This window comes from Asterias rubens, chromosome 1, assembly GCF_902459465.1.
Source record: "Asterias rubens chromosome 1, eAstRub1.3, whole genome shotgun sequence".
NCBI classification, from domain to species: domain Eukaryota; kingdom Metazoa; phylum Echinodermata; class Asteroidea; order Forcipulatida; family Asteriidae; genus Asterias; species Asterias rubens.
Genome location: NC_047062.1, coordinates 21091651 through 21111906, shown reverse-complemented (window position 1 = coordinate 21111906; position 20256 = coordinate 21091651). Strand labels below are relative to the sequence as shown.

At 38.9% G+C, this 20256-nt stretch overlaps 1 protein-coding gene across 4 annotated transcripts in view; it reads left to right on the top strand.

The window, feature by feature from the left end:
- LOC117290542 (disheveled-associated activator of morphogenesis 1-A-like) overlaps positions 1-20256 on the top strand; it is an 83090-nt gene that overhangs the window by 32924 nt on the left and 29910 nt on the right. For 3 of the 4 annotated variants that reach the window (XM_033772002.1, XM_033771980.1, XM_033771989.1), the window contains 2 exons: positions 15330-15576; positions 16016-16105. In XM_033772002.1, coding sequence (XP_033627893.1) covers positions 15409-15576; positions 16016-16105 — 258 coding nt within the window. In that variant the 5' untranslated portion in view covers positions 15330-15408. Of the gene's footprint in view, positions 1-4359; positions 4624-15329; positions 15577-16015; positions 16106-20256 lie in introns of those variants that run through there. The other variant, XM_033771996.1, reaches the window with a different exon arrangement.

Below are 20256 nucleotides of genomic sequence, written 5' to 3'. Positions count from 1 at the left end.
GATCAATGTATGTGATCCATTGACATATTTCGCAAGACTGGGGAATGAATATTAGTTTCACAGTGTGGTTCACTATGTGGGGGCAATTTATTTTGCTTTGACTGGGGAACATTTGGCTGTGACTACAAACCTTGGTTTGATTTATCAAAGGATCCTTGATTTAAGGCCTTGAATTTCATCTTTGAGAGGGCAAGGCCAATTTCATTTTGCAAAGGGCACTTCCAATCTCATTGAAAAATCTTCAAGAGATACTTTTGAGGGGGCACTGAGGCCAAGACCAGGGGCAACAGAGACCATGACCTTTGTGGCCTGCGTGGAATTCCACTTCAGGCCTGTGATTTTTCTGATTGGTTTTCTGAATATGTTTTGCTTCCCTGTTTGAGTCTCTATAAAGGGGTGAGACTCGAGATAGAGGTGGGAACCAAATCCAATACTTTTGAACGTGTCCATTTGTACCAACAACTACAGAAAATGTTTTTGTTTTTTTGGTGGGTCCATCTTGATTTTCTCCTATCCAATCAGTGTAATCAAACCGAGGCTGGAAGGAGAAATAGTCTGGTTCCTTTTTGTACAATGAATATTAACCTTCATTATTGGTCTTGGATGCAAGGAGCATGACCAAGATGGTGGCAGTATGATAATAAACGGTCTACTGCTGAGCATGTTTTCCAATAGCTTGAACACTGGATATTCACAGTTTCCTCAGCTTTCAGTGGAAGTTTGATATTCAATAACACAGCAGATCAAAGTCCATTCAGTGAGATGCAATGAATTGTTCGCATCAGAATTTTTTTTTGCATACATAGAGACTCAAAAAGAGGCACTAATTATAATGTAATGCAATCTCAATTTTTCTCTACTGATAAAAAGGAGATTGGATAATGTCTTCCTTCAGACATTCACTCTAGAATATCAAATGTCATGGGTTCGCTTAAATGCCTGTGGATTTTGTTCACATGACTTAGGAAAATACTGAGAGTATATACAGTGCTTGAAAATGACTGTCCTAATAGGGTCTATTGCATCATTTTTCAAATCACCAGAAATTGCATTATTTTAATACTTTATGTTAAAAAGCAGACATGTATGCATTTCAAACAAAACAAAGTTTAGGTATAATACTTGAAGAGGCAACAGAGGTGAGTGCCTCCTTGCCCCCCCCCCCCCCTCATTGCCTTGTGCCCTTGAAATGCTCTAGTAGAAATTTCACAATAGAGACTACCCTTTACCAAGGAGAAAATGCCTTGATGCCCTTGCCTTTTCAAAAATGAAACATACAGGCCTACAAAGTTAGATGAACAGATGAACTAACATAATTTAGAACTTTGATTGATTAACTTGAAAGGCAAAATTGTGAAAATGTCTTGTCATCAGTGCGTAGGCAGTCTTCACTTCCTTGGAGGGCCAAGTTTGGGATCTCACAAGGTGTTACTTTTGTTGTTATGGGATCTTGTGACCCTACTGTCACTTCCATCTGTGAAGTTTGAACGACAAGAAGTTATAAAGACAGGAAAACTGTAATTAGAAACAAATACTCGGAGAGATGTCAGAGTTTTTCTGAAAAAGTTTCTACGATCAACGTTTACAAAAGATGAACATTTGGTTCCAGTTGGTTTGGGTGGAGATGGTCGGCTTTGAGGTAAAATGTGATAAAAAACACTGACAGATTTTGTCTTTTAATAAAAAAATGATAGTGCTGGAGTGATTTTGTTGGCAGCCAAGTTCTTAACCCATCTGTGAAATTAATCAAAAGTTTAGCCTGAACTTTAATAGCATTCTTGATGGTGATTAAAATGTAATCAAGCATTTAGGCAGGTCCATTTATAGACGTCTTGACATAAGACATTTATAGACATAAGAGGTTCAAGCATCATAAATGTGGCCTCCTCTCATCAGAGGGTTAATCCTACCATAATGGGAATCTATATAGAAACCATCAAGGGCATCCAATAGAGAATATCAGCCTCCCCAGCCGATTTATACAAAATGTTTGGGCGCTTAAGAAAAAAGTGCCGTAAGGACAGCACCTGCACTGACGGAACATTTTGATTCATGTCCGACTGACCTAGAATTGAGTGAGAGATATATGACGTGATGTGATTCATCTGGGTCTATGCTCTGCCTCAATGTAAGTTTCATAAATCAGTCTCAATGCAATTTTAATACCACCCCTTTTTAGGTATTCCATTGAACATTTTAATGGTTCACCTCTGCTCGCTGGATGCCGAGTGATACGTGCATTCTGAAAGAATAGAGCGAAAAAACATGGAACAGATACTTAGATTTCATCTTCCACCAGATTCAGCAGACATTAAAATTGAATGAAATGACTCACACAAATCTTTATATGGTTTTGAAAAACATTACTGCTGAGAGTTATCGCTTTTTAAATTTTTTCATTATAGTAGAAAGGCATTGGGTCTGCCCAAAAAGTTTATGAAAAACAATTTTGGCATGATATGATTTGAGGTATTTTTTGGGTGAAGTATCGGGAATACACTTGTGACTTGCCATAACCCCATGGATGCTATCTACTGGATAAGTAGAATTGTTCTTTTATAACTTTTATAAAAACTTGTCCTGCTACATACATGTATTAAATGGTGTATGTAACTTTTGTAGGACAAAAAACACAATGTCCACAGATTTACACTAAACTTACACAGTTTGAAGATAATGATAGTAGAAAGCTTCCATGAAAATATTACGTGCTGAGGTACTGTAGTTTTTGGGAAATGAGTAAAACAATGTCATGAAAATTATTTTTAGCATTTACAAACGTATTTCCATGACATTGTTTTACTCATTTCTCAAAAACTACAGCAACTCAGTATAGTTGAAGGGAAGCTTTCCACTATCATTATCTTCAAACCCTGTAAGTTTAATGTAAATCTATGGACATTTTGGAAAGGTACCCAAATCCTTTAATGCAGTGGAGTAGATTTGGAATCTGTCGATCACCTATATTCCAAATAAGAACTTGTCCCGCTAATTATTTGCTGCCTTGGAAAAGATTAGGAAAAAATCCTGATGATGACAAGAGCAGGTTGAACTATGGAGGTAGAAATAGACTTAAACTAATTGAGACCAATAGTCTAACGCACACTTCTGTACAGCACATAGATTTATCACACAGTGTACTATTATTGGAACGGAATTTGGACAGGAGGTAGAAATTCTTCAGAGTTGCATTATTGTGTACCTGCAGGGACATACACAGAGCAAGGAGCAGACCTTGCACTATAGTTGAATAGCACTGTTTACAGCTAATGTACAGTATACCCATTAGAATTGTAATTTAAGGGTATAAATTTAAAGAGAATGGATTAAAGAAGGGATTTCATGGAGGCAGGACATGAATTTATGAGTAGGTTACGCTTTGTTTATGAAAACATTCCAAGACAGTTGGGATGTGAAAGCAATGTTGGGACAATAACTCATTATGTTTTGAAATGAAAGTAACACAGTAGAAAGGAGCTTTATTTGTTGCCTTTGAGAAAGCTTAGTTCTGTTGATTTGATCTTATCTAGAGGGAGAGCATTCTCTGAATATTCAAGAGCGCTCTTTATTCTCTTGATGCTTTCACAGCATTGTGATGTCTGAATATTCATGAAGCAAAGGTACCATTCTATGAATATTCATGTCATGGTCTACCTTGAACCAATCAGCAGGTATCTTGTTTACCTACAGTAGTTTTCCATGAATGCATTGTTCATGCATCCTTGTGTTATTCTTTCCCAAATCTCAGTCAGTTGTTCTCCCAAGGTCCACTGTACCCCAGATTTTGGTGTCGGTCCAAGCATATTTGCTCATGCCACATACAGATTTCCCACCTCCATGGTCTAACCATGATCTAACACTATGAACTATATACACTGTACATAATAATGCAGAGGCCTCATCAGGGCATGGAGGTAGAAATAGACAAGTACTTTACATGGTACTCCAATGTTGTTATTCATGCCATGTAGGTCTATTTGTACACGATTCACCCCATGTCACCATGGAGGAGGCAAAGTAGAATACAGTACCGTCTCTTTCGTTATGCATGACTTCATTTAGTGTTATAAGTCAACAGCTAGGGGTCTGATGTTGAACACAAACCCAAATGGAGTCCAACACATACCCAGTCTCCCCCTGCAGTGCTTTCCTGCAGTGCATTACCTTTACGCTTAACCCCATTGTCAATCACTGAATCGCTTCTCATTCACTAGCCCCCCCCCCCCCCATCTCACATAATGAGGACGTATTGTGGAACCAAATCTTTTGAAGTGTTTTTCTTTTGGTAAGCTTTCCAAGGCTGTATATACTGGGTATTAGGCTATGTGATGGATGTAGGGGGTGTCTGATGGGACGCTTGCGCATTCTGTATTGGATAAGTTCACGTTCACCTAGCTCTATGGTTTCACACAGTAGCATTGTTGTGTCGCTCTCCGATACAGTGTAATCATCCATCAATGTGTTGGAAGTGGACTGGGCAGTTCTAATACTGCAACACTTAATACAAGGGCATGGATTATACTTGGGTGTAACTTGGCCAACAAGTCACAGAGTCACAGTGAGAGTGTTGTACTCACAAACTACTTGACCATCTGTGTCCTCCAATTCGCATTTGCTTCAACTGTAAGTACTTTTATACTGGTTGTTGATGGATATTCGTTATGTTACTAGAGAACTAGATTTCAGAGCACCTTTAACCTCATTCCTTTATCTCACAAAAAACCCATCAATCAACTTTGATTGAGTGAAGCTGATATGTGAAAGACCTTCATTATAATGACACAAAATGCTCTGAGAACTTGGGAACATTTTAAGTACTTTGATTTGAGCAAGTTGTCAATTACATTGTGGGCAAGTATTCACACCAAGTTATAGTCTCTCCATTTGGTGTCCTTTGGTTATTCAGTTTGCAGTAGGTTAATTATAATTTGGATTCAGGCTGATCATAGCGGGGTAGCATTTAACTTCCATCATCCAGCTATGGAAGCTTGCCAACGAACAAGATTCATTTTGGCACATAACCTTGATTTTACCTAACGAGGCATCCTCAGATGTGTTCTGATTGAGAGAATGGGAACCCTGAGGTAGAGAGCTTGCTCATGAAGATTGCATTGTTTGAGGCTACAGGGTGTGCTGGTCTAGACAGACAAGAGAATTAAATTGTGATCACACAGGGGTGCAAAACAGCAGTGTAGACATTATAAATGAAGGCCATACTTGGATTCCCTCCAGGTGTTTTGGGTTGGTAAGGCCAAATAAGAAAAAATACCGGTTGATCTTCCCCTCCTTCATCCTATTTTAAAAACATTTTTTATATAACATTTTCTTTTTCCAAAAGACACATTTTCTGTGTATTTCTCTTTAAATTTAGTCATCTTTTTAAGAATTTGTAACAACATGAAGAAAGTAGTGAATTTAAGTTGAAGAATTTGTGGCTATTATGAATTAAAATGCTTGTCGCCCACCTTTAAAAGAAATACAAAATTAAAATACCCTCATCCTCCTCTTTTTTGAAAAACCCGGACGATCAACTGGTATTTTTGTTTACTTGGCCTAAACATTGTTTTTAAGGCCTTGGGTTTGAGGGAGAAAGACTGAGGTTGTATTTATTAACACAAAAGCATTTGTGATATTGGGTAATGTGGAATTTGGAAGCTGAAAGAGGAGATATTTTTGTATTGGAATTGGAAAGTTATTGAACTCTCCAGTAAATTAGGAGGGAAGGTCGAGCGAGGCATTGCTGAAATGTTTTTTGATTGTAAATTGATTACAGACTGGTGATGTTGGAATTCAGGTATGAAGGTGTGATTATGTTTTGTTGCTCTGTAAGTTTGGTCGATTACCTACATTGTGAGTAAACTGTTTCAGTGAAGTGATGAAAGTCATCGTGTGTTGTGGCAGAATGTGTTAAGATCATTTTTGTTGTTTCAGAGTCAAGTCAGATGAAGCATATTGAGATGAAGATGTCAATGCGAAGTACCTGCCTTTGAGCTTTAATGGAGATACTGTTTTTCAGGCATTCTTAAACCTTTCCTCAAACTTGTTCATCTCCCCCTGGGGGCATAGACAATCTCAAGCTGCTTATTTTGGCTTGAACATCTATCAAACACATATGAATCTCAACCATTTAAACACAATTTGCACCTGGGTCAAGAGAAGCAATTTATGGGACAATATTTTGGCTAAGGATACAAGGACGGTATGAATAGGATTCGAACCCACATTTGTGACATTTAGGCAACCAGAACTTGAGGCCAGTACACTAAGTCATGTGGCTGCTGGTAAATTACGTTTTTTGGGGTATATTTTCATTATGGTGCAAATATTTGTGTTCCTTATGGAGACTTGTTTACACGCACATCAATCCAGAAGCAATAAATGGAGCTCAGTGAATAAGTTACAACACACTTAACAGGAAGGGGTTGAGTTACTCAACAATTTCCAAAATATTCCCTGGGAAATATCAGTCATTGAAACATTGGGATAGAATATCATTGTCACCACCTGTTCTCTGAGTAAACATAACTGGGACACTACTAGGGATTGAGTTATTACTGGCATGCATCATATTTCTGTAGGGGGGGTTTCTTGATGACAGGAGGTGTGAATAAACATGATCAGGGACATTTGTAAACTTTGTGCAAATTGTGTTAAATGTGCTCTGGGTCAAACAAGATATTCCTGATACATAGGATAATTGTAAATAAAAGGTTGTGTGTAGTATTTCTGTTTGTAAACAGATGATAGATCTGTCATCAAAGTTGGACTGTTGGACCATCCTACAGTAGGGACAGGAAGGACATAAGTATTCTTTGCTTTTAATATGCTCTTAAAAGTTAGACTATTGGCCTATTTTTAAAGGAAGGGTAAAAGCATTCTTTGCTGTCATCAAAATGTTGACTATGGAACAGGTCCTAGAGGATTAAAGGCAACAGTGGTTTCATCAAAATGGACCTATTCTAATGTTCTAATCTAGAGGAGAGTCAATAGTCATTTGAGTTGTAACAACCCCTTCCGTACAATGATTAGCCTAGTTGTACAGTTTTCACTTACACATGGATGTTGACATTCTTCTGAAAAATTGGTCTCGGGGAAGTTGTTATTATCACCACAGACTTGCATGCCTGTACTTGACTTATTAATAACACGATACATTTTTAGAAATGACAGGAAACTTTTAACAATAACCTTCAGGTATTTGAAGGAAATTGGTCATTAGTCGTTGGCTTTGTGTTTAAGTTGGTACTTCCTGAAAGAAGAATGCTCAGTCTGGGCTTGGTTTTGAAAATTAGTCCTTGTGTAAAACGTCCCCAAGGAACCTGAGATATTAATCCTTGTGTAGGGAGGACTTCAATGTCAGTTAAGTGTTGGGTTGACCCTGTAATGAACTGCAGGTCATGCCTCAAAATAATCTGTGGTACCAACAGCAGTTGTCGTGGTGCCCTGTGCTTTTGCTGTACTGCACTTTTCAAAGTTCAAAAAACCAAATTTACTGTATGGAAGTGCCCCTTACCAGAAGGAAATTGCTGTGCCCCTGCAAGAGCCAAGTTGAAGGCCTGGGCCGATTTCACAAAGATCTCAAATTGATCGTAACTTCAAATCAATCGTAGTTGCTAAGTAAAGTGTGATGTCACAATACAAATCTCTATGGTGATACTGAAAATTTGTCTTGCGATGAATTTTATTGCTTTGTGAAATCGGCCCCAGCTGGCCTGACTTGTGTTGAAGGAGCATGTAAACTTGTTGTGTAGATGATGTGCAAACAAATAGTTACTCTGATTTGTTTGTGTGTGTTGGTTTTTTGAGTGAGTGAGAAGTTTTTATGAATGATTTGTGAGACTTACAAACATTTGGATTGATGAACAATTCCACTGACTCTCACAAATACTGTGACCAAAGTTGTCTGAATCTGGTTTTCTTTTGATTTTGGAGATTTGTTTTGTATGTAATAATATTTGTTGTACATGGGCATATTTTTGCAAAGCCAAGTTTTATAGTGAAACGACATGTGACATGTTTTTTAATGTATACCTTAGTCTGGTGAGCTACATGTACTGTGTACAATGTAGCTCATTGGTTCTCTCGCAATTGGTATTATTTGTTTGAAGACTCAGCTGTATTTCCTGAAAAAATACACAATGAAAAGTTATGAACACTTTCTTGAAAGAGTGGTGGTTGGCTTACTACAGAATACTGGAGTAAAACTTACTCAATTCCTATGCAGTGCACATTATCGATGTGATGGGATTGGGTGGTAATTCTTGAAACTGTGTACTCATTATCTGCTCAGGATGACTCCACTCATGGATCACTTGTAAGGTCAACCGAGGGGTTAACTACCCATTTCCTACAAGTTAAATCCAACATTTCATATCATCGATGGTTTTTTTTACCTGTGAGGTAATGCTTCAGTAAGTCCACCACCAATTATTGGAAATTGAGGAGGGAAGACATTTTCCTTGAAAAAATAACAACAAACACAGTCATCATTATGAACAATATAGGACACATTCAGGATGCTTTTCTATTTAGAATTTCATATATTATGTAGGATTACATTCTTTGTAGGATCAGAAATCTTCTTTAAAGTTGTTTAAATTCCAATGTTTAGATTACTAAAATGCCTTATGAATAATTGACTTTCAGAGAGACTTCAAAAAGACCTTTAGAGAAAGGTTATAATACATAGAAAGGTTGTTATACAATGCTGCTGTATGATTTATTCTATGCTGTCTTCATCACAATCGGACGGCACAATAAGCAGATAGCGTAAGGATAGCGTAATTCCATCAAGAATGCAATAATCCCCCTCTCCATTGTCCCTGTTTGTGTGTGGACTCTGATATATCATGGCACACTGGGTCTATTCAGTTGTTCTTATAGGGGAACCGCAGTGAAAATAAGTTCCCACTGTGTAAACAATTTTAAGGGATCAATATTACGAGTGTAATTATGTGTACTTGGTTGATGGTGCATGTCAATGCTATGCTTACAAGGTATTGATTAAAGAGACTAATTGCAGGAACGAGCAACTCAGATTGTCAGTAGTTAAGTTTGGAAAGTTTGTTTACATCGTGGAGTAGGAAAACATACAGGAAATATTTGTTGTTGTTTAAGTCTGCGACTTCTACAGGTAGGTGTGTGTGTGTCTTTATAAACAAAACAAAGTACAGGTACATTGAATGCATTGATTGGACCATTGGACATTATCTTGAAAAGACATCATGTAGCTGTTCAAAGTGATTTGAAGCATTGCGTGGTGGAGTTATGATGTATTTAGTTTGCAAGAACACAATGTGCTTACTTCTTTGCGGATTATAGATTGTTGTTGTTAGTACTTGTCATGCTACTCTACTGCACCGCAGAGTAGATTGAGATAGGTAGACTACCGAGTATAATAAGAACTTGTCGTTATGTTTATCTACTGCTGTGGAGGTTGCAAACTTTATTTCAGAATTACCTGGACATGCACAGTAGTTGCATTGGAAGTACATGTAGTCAAAGGACTCCTGATCTCAATCAGAACAGAGTCTTACATGAATAGCAACACAAACTATACAAAAAGTGCACTGTGTGATGATAGTGCAAGCACATAACCAGCAGCAGCTAATTACTTTTTTCAATTTCTGGATGCACATTGGGTAACTTGTTTCAATCAGTGATGAATTCATTGTCTTATTTGTAGAACATGCATCTTCCCTTTAAGGAATTCAAGGTTGTACTGCCATTACAACTTTAATGGACATATAACTCATTTTGCTGTCTGTCATTTTGAATTTTATGGGGCTGCAACAAACCTTGGCATTGCCACTAAAAATTGCATATTATGGCAGTAAAGTCAAGTTTCCATGGCACAAGTCACCGTATACAGAACCACAGTACGTGTACTATTGAAGCGGTAGGTGAATGACTTTGACCTCTAATGTTAAACACACCTGTGAGGTCTGGCCATCCGAGCGTTGGAGTTTGTGAATTTTTTAGCAAATGGATGTTTACACTGTGGTGCCTATAGTAGGGCTTCTATAGACTAGGAAGCCCTTAGTTTGAATTATCTGATCAGTGGACATGTTTAATTTATATTACCTGGTCTGAAGTTCAATAATATGTCTTTCCTGGGAAAGCAAGGTTATTGACTGCTGTGATTCTGCCATCATGGATAAAGGATGGGTTTTGTATGATGGGTTAAGTTATGATCATCATTACACATGAGATGGATCCTCAGAAATGTCAAGAGAAACCTGTGAATGGAAGAAGGTGAGGAAATCATAAGTTTCTTTGATTTGGGATAAAAATAGCCTAGATAAGATCAACCAGCAAAATTAGGGGAGGAGCTGGAACGAGGAACTTGTTACAATCTGAACTGGGTTGTCAAAGGCAATGGAAGATCTATTTTTGCTAACACGATCTCATTTTCTACAACATGTGTATTGCATGCAGTATGCAGTAATTTGGAGGCGACAGAATTGTCTACGGGATGAGAAATTTCAGAATTTTATCTGATACCAGATACTTTTATGCTTGGATGAAAAAGCTGTTGATTTCTTCAGATTTCAAGAAATCATGCTCTTTGAGCTCATACTCTTCTAGCGCTGAGTAAACTGTTTACAGAAGCTCCTTGAAACCTGTAACTCAAGGGGTAATACAAGAGGCTCCAAGCATTCTTATCCCAGTTTCAGACCTTTTTGTCAACTGTTGCCCCTGTTTGTTGTTCATGAACCAGAGGAGCTGGGAGTGAAAGGTTTAAGAACATCAATCAAGTGAACTTGGGACTTCCATCCAAAGAGGAAGCTTTTAATATGTTCATGCATCAAGATTCCAAGGGAAGCGGGAGGGGTGGGGTGTCTCCTCGTGGGATACCTAATGCCAACAAGTAGGTGAAGAGATTGACATTCTTGGGTCTTGTCTAAACAATACCTCCATTATGAGTTGTGAAGTGGGTCAGTGATGTCATCACCCTGAGGCTGATGGAGTCTGGCCCCATGCTTGGATTCGTCAGTGATGGGACCCTTACCCTTTGCTGTCATAAGATGAATTTTAAAGGGAACTCCAAGTCTAAATCTCCATGTGGTGTGTGCCTTTTTTTGTCTGTGTTGTGTCTTGCAAACTTGAGGGGCAAAATAAACTACATTGTAGGTAAGCCTTTGATCATACAGAACAGTGTGTGTGACCATAGAGCAAGATAAGGACAGCGTCGTTGCAGTACTTGGTCCTTCAGTACCTTAATTATATGTTTTTCCCCCAAAAAATTGTAAAAAGTAGTTTCGTGCAAGATGTTGTTCCTTTAATCACTCCACATGCGACTCCTCCTATCTGCACACTACATTGATTTTCCTTCCTCCATGTTGTATAGGCCTACATGAACCATTGAATGTAGCACCTGCTGTTAAGAAAACCTGACGTATTGATGACCCAGAAGAATGGATTTGTGGGTTCCTAACATTAGAATGTCTTGAACCATGCTCCATGCTTGAACCAATTTCCTTCCTCTATGTTTGAAGGACCAAGACTACGAAGTACCATACGGACCAGGTACATTGCATCCTCTATGGAGGTCTCCATGCAAGTTGCAATCATGGTCTAATGTTGAATGTAATTTTTAGACACCTGGCATTTATTCCAGACAACTTTCTTGAAGGCCGCGCCCTGAAGGCAAGTCTAAAACTGAATCCTCCTGTTGATGAATTGAGACACCTACTTGCCCCACCCACTGCCAGGAGCCCTCGCTGAAGGAGTATTAGGCTTCAGCTGTATAAGCTTTAGCTATTAATGTCTGTGGTTCTCAAAGTTGACCCAGTTGTACAAAGAGGCTCTTTGTTTTGGGATACTTTGGTGGTAAATGAATTATCCTATGGTCTTTATTAGTACTTATTGGTCTTGTGGTTAAGAGGTTTTTTTGGTCATTAAGTATGAGAAATGCATACTTCTGAAGACATGCAGACATGATAGGATGCCAGTCTCTGTTGCAACCCAGGTTGGTTAAGAATAACTATTACATTGATTTGTGCAAAGTGAATTGTATGGTTGTAAATGTGCCTTGACAATTATCCTGAAATCTGTGATTCAATTGACAAGAAAAAAAATTCATATTGTCTACTTCAATATTATTTAACTGCCTTAAGGTAACTCATCACTTGTGTCACACATACGGGTACTATAATTTGTGTACCCATTTAGCATACAAGCAAGAGCTGATTACTTTCTTTTTTTAAATTACCATCTCTCTCACACAATATCACCTTTTGGGCATATGCCAAGCTGCTATTTTTTCAATTGTGTGAAGCGGCTCTCGCACAAAGGGGGGGAGTCCTTCATTGCATATTGGAACAGCATTGCTTTCTCCCCCCTTTCTATTAAACTAAGATTGAAGTAGAGTATTTTGACGCATATCAGGCAGGCCAGGTGCCTTAGATTTCATGCCTCAATGGGCTGTGGCCAGCTAGACCTTTTTCTTTTGCAGGAGAGTTGCGGCACTCGAATTTAAGCTGTGGGGTTTGGTTGTTCTTTATGTGCTGTGAAATGCACAACTGCCAGTGGAAGTATCGTTTGTGTGATCATCTTTGTCCTTGGTCTAGTATGTTGTGATGGTCTATCTGTAGAATTGTTTTGAGTATCTGATTTTATTGATACAATCACAAGCAAACCACATGGAAAACCCCTGAAAACTGCACTCCAGTCAGATGCAAACAATCAACCTCTAGTACAACTTGCAGTCTTTCTAAACTCCATTATTAGACTTTGACTTATTACTCAGTCTACCCACTTGAGCTTGCTGTTAATCTGGTGTCCACTTCCAAGTACTGGTGCACCACCAAGTACTTCCCCCCTTTCCTCAAGTGCTTTGGGTCTAAACAGTTACCATTAATGTTTCCCTTTTTTATCTCTGGAGACGTGACTGACAGATTGTGATTGGAATGGCATTTGCGGTATTAGCGTAACCTTGTCACAAGTTTGCTTTTGGTGGGTTCTGTGTGGTTTGCAGTTTGCACAATCATGGAGACAGGTGTAGTACAATAAAGTGGATTTCCTTTCAATTGAATGCAAGACTTTTTGCAAGTACATGTAGTTTGATAAAATTCATAGTCTTCTAATAACGATTAGTGGAGTGTGCTTCTTCCAAGAAAGGTAACAATATAAATAACTGTCTTTTCCTTCATTTTGTGAAATTCCTCACCAACCTACATGTTGTATATATCATAGGCCTACATGTACAAATCTATGCACTCTCTGGTTTTCAGGGAACTTAAACATTTTCAGGCTCAATAAATGCATTTGTTTGCCTTATGGTCTACATAGATCACACACAGATTTTTCAAACTGCCATTTGGGTGATCACGTCTGCATAAGAAAAGTACAAGAGGTTGATGTTTATCGTATCGTTATCATATCTGGAAGCTGAAGTATGTGATATCCTTGAGCAGACCTTGGCCAAATTTCATGGCTCTGCTAACCGTAAGCAGAGAATCGGCGCTTACAGAAGCAGGGAATTCTGTGCTTACGGCAAGCATATTTCACGAGTTAGCGGCGATTTTTTACTTCTGCGCGTGCGTACGTCACGTCACTCGGCATTCTACGCTTACAAGGCTAGCGCAGAAATTCGGCGCTTGCATGTAAGCGGGGAATCGTGATCGTAAGCGAAGAATTCGGCGGTAAGCAGAGCCATGAAATTGGGCCCTGAAATTTCACGCAGGGCATGGCCTTATTTGCCCTGTCTTGGTGCCCCTTCAAAAGTTTCCCATAGACTTTAAGATTTTCCAATGGAATTGCCCTTTTCTAAATGAAAATGGCCTTGCCCTCTCAGAGATGAAAATCCAGGCTTGCCTGAGATCCCCTTCTTGGAGTTCTGCTCAAACTAACAATGGAACATTTTTTTCAAAGACAAAATGGCTTTGCCTCCTGAATTGTTGTTGAAGCTTGGTGTTCAACGGGGTACTGCACTCTTCTTGTTTATCGTATCAAGATACACACACACACACACAGTGACGCAAGAGTGTCACCAATACCAAGGCACTATGGTGTGCAGAGCATCATCTGGTCCAATACACTCGTTGATTATATTCCACCTTGATAATTTTCATAAGTGACATGAGTGAGAGTCGGATTTCCCAATGGGCGGTAATCCAGTAATAGCCGACTGTACTCATGCTCTCCATCTGCCATGTGGCTAAATGTTCCATCTGCGCAATATGCAAGGCATTGAATGTGCACATTTTTCATTTGATATGTTACGTGCAGTTTTAGATTGGATTAGGGAGATTGCAGGCAGCTGCTTTGTTGGGACTTTGAACAGAAAAACCTGCTATTCAAAATGATCAACCTTTTGTTTGGTGAAATGAACAGATGCAGTCTGAATTCCCCCCTTCTTTTACCTGACTTTGAAAGAGATCAAGGAATTTTAATCATGGTCAAGTTTGGATTGTTAGAATTCAAACAAACTTATTGTACAGGACCGCCATTAATTTCCCTTCAAAGATTGCATTCATGTGCACAAAAATTAAGAAAATGTTTAGTGTGATTGTCCTTCATACAGTACATGTACATGTTCCTCAGCTCTTTAGAAATCTTTGTTACAATACCTTTTTTCAAAAGAAAATAATGAACTTGTGTTTACTCAATAATTTTTCTTATTTGTTCCAAGGACCAAATATCATGCCTGCCCAAGGCCTAGCATAATGAGTGCACATTTTCTCCAAGGAATATTGTTTAAAATTCCCCAGGAATCTCCTGGGGTTTTATTGCCTGGCCCAGGACTAAACTTTTTTAAGTTTGGCCGAATTGATTGAATTGAAACATGGTCTTTGGAAGGTATTTTACTGGGTGTTTATCATGGTTTACATGTAAGAACAGTGACTATTTTCTCACCTTTTTATTTATTTTTTATTAGAAATTTTATGAAACGAAATTAGTATTATGCTTAATTTTGTTTTGCGTATTGCCAATTGAAGCGTATGAGCACGTATGAGCCAGATACGCTAGCTTGTGCATCTGTGGAGAACCCTGCTGGGAATGGGCTCAGTAGTGTGAGAAGGGCTTTTGTGCATGAAACAATCGCCTCAGCTGCTGTGATTAGTGTAGCATAATGTACAATGTGTGTATACTGAGCAGAGATGGTGAGCATTACATCTTGTTCAAATAACATACCCAGTTGCTCTCCATATCTAAACTATTCATAAAATGTAATCAGATCCCAAAAATGCAGATTAAAATCCCCTCCAGAGTCCAACCAGGGGAAAACATTTTTATCTCTAGTCGGAGAAAACAAAGATTTATCACCTCAGAATGTACCTTATCAATAAAGATTTTCTACTCTTTCAACCATGTCTCCCCTGCAGATGCCTGTGAAGTAAAGGTACCTCTGACTAGCAGTTGGTCCCCATTTCAATCACTGTTCAACGAGCTCAACCTGCCACCATGCCCCGGAAGAGAGGGGGAGGGGTGCTATGTGGCTGCTTTGGGGGAGGGGACGATACCCCTCATATCACCTACGGGCTGGACAATGGGATGGTCCTACACCCCATGGAGGCTGCTGACCCCATGCCACCTCTGGAGGAATTAAACGCCATGTTTGTAGAGCTTGTGGTAGGTTTTCTTGAGATTTCATATTAAATTTTAAGGCCTGTTCATACTTCTTGAAAATGCGAATGCGATCCGAATGTTGACGTCACAAATTTGCAACGAATAATTCGCAACAGTTGAAATGTGTTCAACTCTTGCAAATCATTCCCAGCGAAAAAAGGACTGTGACGTCAAAATTCGCTTCGCATTTGCTGGAAGTGAACCGGGCTTTATCCTATTGGGAAATTAGATTTGTTTTTCAAAGTTTCCCATTGACTAGAAGATTTTCCAATAGAAGTGCCCTTTGCAAAATGAAAATGGCTTTGCCCTTTCAAAGATGAAATTCCAGACCTGGGGAGGCGGACCCAAGTTTTCATTTAAGTAACCGTTTTCTATGTTGTTTGTTTCTTGCTTATGTAATTTTTGGTTAATTTATCTATTCTTAAATTGTTACTTCTCATAGGATGAGTTGGATTTACCAGCACTCCACAGGGAGCGAATGTTCAGTCTCTCTCCAGAGAAAAAATGGCAGATATACTGCAGCAAGAAAAAGGTAAGATGCTGTTGATGGTGAAATTTAGTATTTTTTCTGAGATGAAAGCACAGTGTTTAAATGAACTGTTGACCCTTTTATTTTTCATTAACAATTTTTTTTTTTTTATGTAACATGAAAACGTTAAAAGTTTGAGCCATTAATAGAGGTGTTGATTTAATTAAATTTCGAACTTTCCTGGAAGTTGTAGTATTATCTGAATGTCACAATGCTTTATTTGTCTCAAGTGCAAAGCTGCAAATTGTCATTGGAATATTTGAAGTGTTTATTCTCTCCCATCCCCTAGTAACAACAAAAACAACCTCTCAAACCAACCAGCAAAAAAATCATCAAATTAGGTGGTCATGAAAACGGATTATGTATTTTCATGGAATTGTGTGCATCCTTATTCGAATTGCAGCAATCTAAATCATTTCACAGAAATCCATGCAGCAGGTTTTTTTCCAACATAATGATTGGTTTCAGATAAAAATCGGATAAAAATCCCCAATTCGGACGGTGCTTTTTGATAGGGCACTAATTGGTTCCATCTTTCATGGAACCATTTATTTATTTTGTCATACTGTCAAAACACACACATCATGATCAAGTACTAGTTCTTGAGAGGTAGTATTGCAAGCATCTCCCAAGAGAGAACCTCAACTACACGTTGTAAAATAGAAATACTCATGAATATTGGCACTAAATAACACAGATCTTGTATGTACTACATAAAAATCATGCAGTTAATGGCAGCCAGAATGAATGCCTCCTTTGTGCTGATTTGTTATTTTCGTTATTTTGATTGGCAAATGGAGGCCAGTGAAAGATCAAGAGCATGATTTGTCATTAGAGTTGAGCTGGGCAGTTATTTTTTTAGAATGATTGAATTTCCACATGTTCTGGACCGTCAGGATCACTCCCAGTGGATTGATGAACAAAATTTGGTGCCAATTTAGAAATTTGCGCTACATGTAGATTATCACTCAATCATTTGAAATCAAACCATTTAGCTTTTATGTACACGTATTTGTGTGCCAAGAAAGAGGCAGATGACATGCCTTTCTCTATGCACTTCCTAAGTATAGATTTTTGGGAATTCCAAGTGGCTTCTTGAGAAATCCTGGGAGCTTTCTTAAAAATTTAACCAAAACTTTTCGCCATGTGAGGAAATTGATGTAGGGAGTTTTCATGATCTGCCTTGGTTTTGGATGGCCTAGAACATTAATAGTTACCAGTCTTATAGTAGTGCATTTTACAACAATGTATCAATGTTCTTTACATTAGTGCCCTGGTCATTGGGCCAATAACATTCCTAATTTCCGAAGATACTGTGGTTGCACTGAATGTGTCTCTATATTTGGTTGTGTGTAGAATTGTGCATGGTTATAAAAAGAGCATCAGAGTTGATTTGTTTATTTTTTTTTGAGGACCCTCTTGTGGATTTGTCTGAATTTGTCTTCATAAATTACTCTGTACATGATGAAATGATCGCTGTGCTGATTGTTGTAAGGCCCTTCAACAAATTCTGGAGTAGTGTTGAAAGCCCTGACTCTGGTGACTTTGTAGGGAAGGAAGGCAGGATGGCTGCCACCACGATAAATGTTGCTCCAGGGATTGGTGAAGGTTATCTTAATGTCAAATAAAAGGCTGGAATTATTCAGGGAAGGCAAAGGTTTTATATTTTGGGTTTTGTAAGGAAGTGTAGATCACCACATTTTAACCAAACTTGCCTGCTGGGGGGGGGGGGGGGGGGAGCATAGGGCAAGGACATGGTTGGAGTTGGTGCTAATAACAAGAAATACAGAAGTGATGTGTATGGTGCAGGCCTCAAAATTGTCTCACGGCACTACAGCATTTGCTACAGTTCTCTCTGCTGTGGTGCCCTTTGCAAATTTCCAATGTCAATTTAAAATTTCTTAGTAGAAGTGCACGTTACTAGATACAAAAAGAATGCCTTGCCCCTTTAAGAGCAACATGTGTATATATCTGGAGTGAACAAATTCAAAAGTTATCATTTACCCATCGCGGAAGGGGATATGGTGAATCTTTAAGGACTCAGATAAGCACGGTTACACGGTTACATGTATGTTGTTGTTTGTCTGAAACTTTGTTGACAATTTTAGAAAAAGTGCCTGGGGCTTTTAACACCCTAAAAGACACCCTGCGGGAAATCTGGTCATCGAGAAGTATTATTTTGTAATCCAATTACAAAGTATGTCACAGGATCTTAATTCGATATGAGCCGTTTGAAATGTCAAGTTGTCACCTTGCAGATCTACATATCATGATGATAATTGATAATTATGATAATCGCTGCTTGTGTTTACAGCCCTGGAAATGGACACCCCCCCCCCCCCCTCAACATCCCCCAAGGTCAGGGCCACTTGACTCCTGGAGGTTTTAAACAAAACTTTCTTGCGTTGATTTTATTAAAAGCACTTGCTGTCGTGCCAACACATTGACTGAACAGAAAGGTTTGGGCAACCTGGGGAAAGCATATTGCTGCATATGCAATTATAGGTTTAGCAGACCCCAACGGAAGCGGGTTTGCATTTTTAGGGTGAGTTGAGTCGCGATGGGATGTAATTTGTCAGCCATGCTTAAAGGGGAGGTTTGGTGACTGCAGTAGACTCTTGGCTTTAGCTCAGTGGTAGAGCCCAATTTTTATAGAGCCGCTTAAGCACACATGAAAATAACTAAGCACAACAAAAGTTTGCTTACCAGATTAAGGTTTCAAGTCAGTGTATCTTGGATGGTTTGTTGATGTTTGGTTTCTATGTGGGAATGGGATACGGTTATTTGAAACTTTGGTTCACGCTCCAACTGTCATTCCAATAGCTTGATAAACATGTATCAATAATTGGTACATAATGTTGAAGTTCATATACATGTAAGTGTGCTTTGATCTACCTGAACACTGTTGTGTCATGCAGCTGCTTTGGCGCCCCTGTGTTCAGGCTATTGAACTGAACAAGAGAATGTGCAGATCACAAAATGAGCACTAGGCAGAAGTTTGGTACAGCGAACTTGTACTTTTGTTTTGAAGTAAACTTAGCTGTTTATGTACAGCACACAAAACCAAGATACAATGTTTTTGCATGGAGCATACTCATGCAAGATACGATGCTGTTTAAAAAAGAAAGACAAAAATCATGCAAGTCGCAAGACACACAAGGCTGGAAGGCCACTTGAAGGTGTGGGCTACAATTATTTTATTCCAGAGGCCGTTGCCACCTACTCCTAGGGCTGAAACAAGGTTACCCCTTTTACAGTCCACATGGATGTAGGCTTGGGTATCATCAATCCGAAGCCTGGCTGGTAGAGCAGAAAGCACTACCTCCCCAATTTTATGTTGCAAGTGTCACAACCGGGATTCGAACCCACACTCTGCTGATTAAACACCAGAGCTTGAATCTGGTGCTCTTCACCGCTCGGCCATGACACGCCACAAATTGCACGAATTAAGATACAAAACCTTTTCACTGACATGTCGTTTTGACATTTATGTACATCAGAAATCACCCTGCATGGGTACCAGTGGCTTTATTTGTAACAATATTAATTTCAGAAAGACAGAAGCCCATTTATTACGCGACCCCTGTAATCATAATAAGAGTGGTTGACTACCAAGGTGAACAGGTGAACTCCCCTAGCCCTTACTGACTCCCCTAGCCCCCACTGTCTCCCTCTGGCCCCATGCTCATTTATCAACACCTTGGTGCTTGTTATTATTAGGAACAAGGCCTGCTATTATACCACTGGTACTGACAGACTGGGGAACTGGCTTGATAGCTTGTGTTTCAATCTCTGGAGGAATTAGCGATCATTAGCCTGGGTTACCTATGTATTTTTTATTTTGAAGCTTTGGCATTGGGTTTGTGTTTTATTGCCAATATTACACACACATGGGAAGAATGAGTAGAAGGCGATTGAGAAATAATGGAATGGGAACTTGCTCTTGGTTGATCAATTGTTGACTGTGTACAATGTAGGCCCATGTTGCTAAAATACTTTGCTTTTTGAGACCACAGGTTTCCAATACTACATGTATTAAAAGTGTTTGTAACTTTTCTGAAGTTAAAATAGCCTTGAAGTTTTGTAAAGCAGTTCAGTGTTCAATTGGATTTAAAACTTGCATGGTTTGAACACTTGAATCAAACTTAAAACAA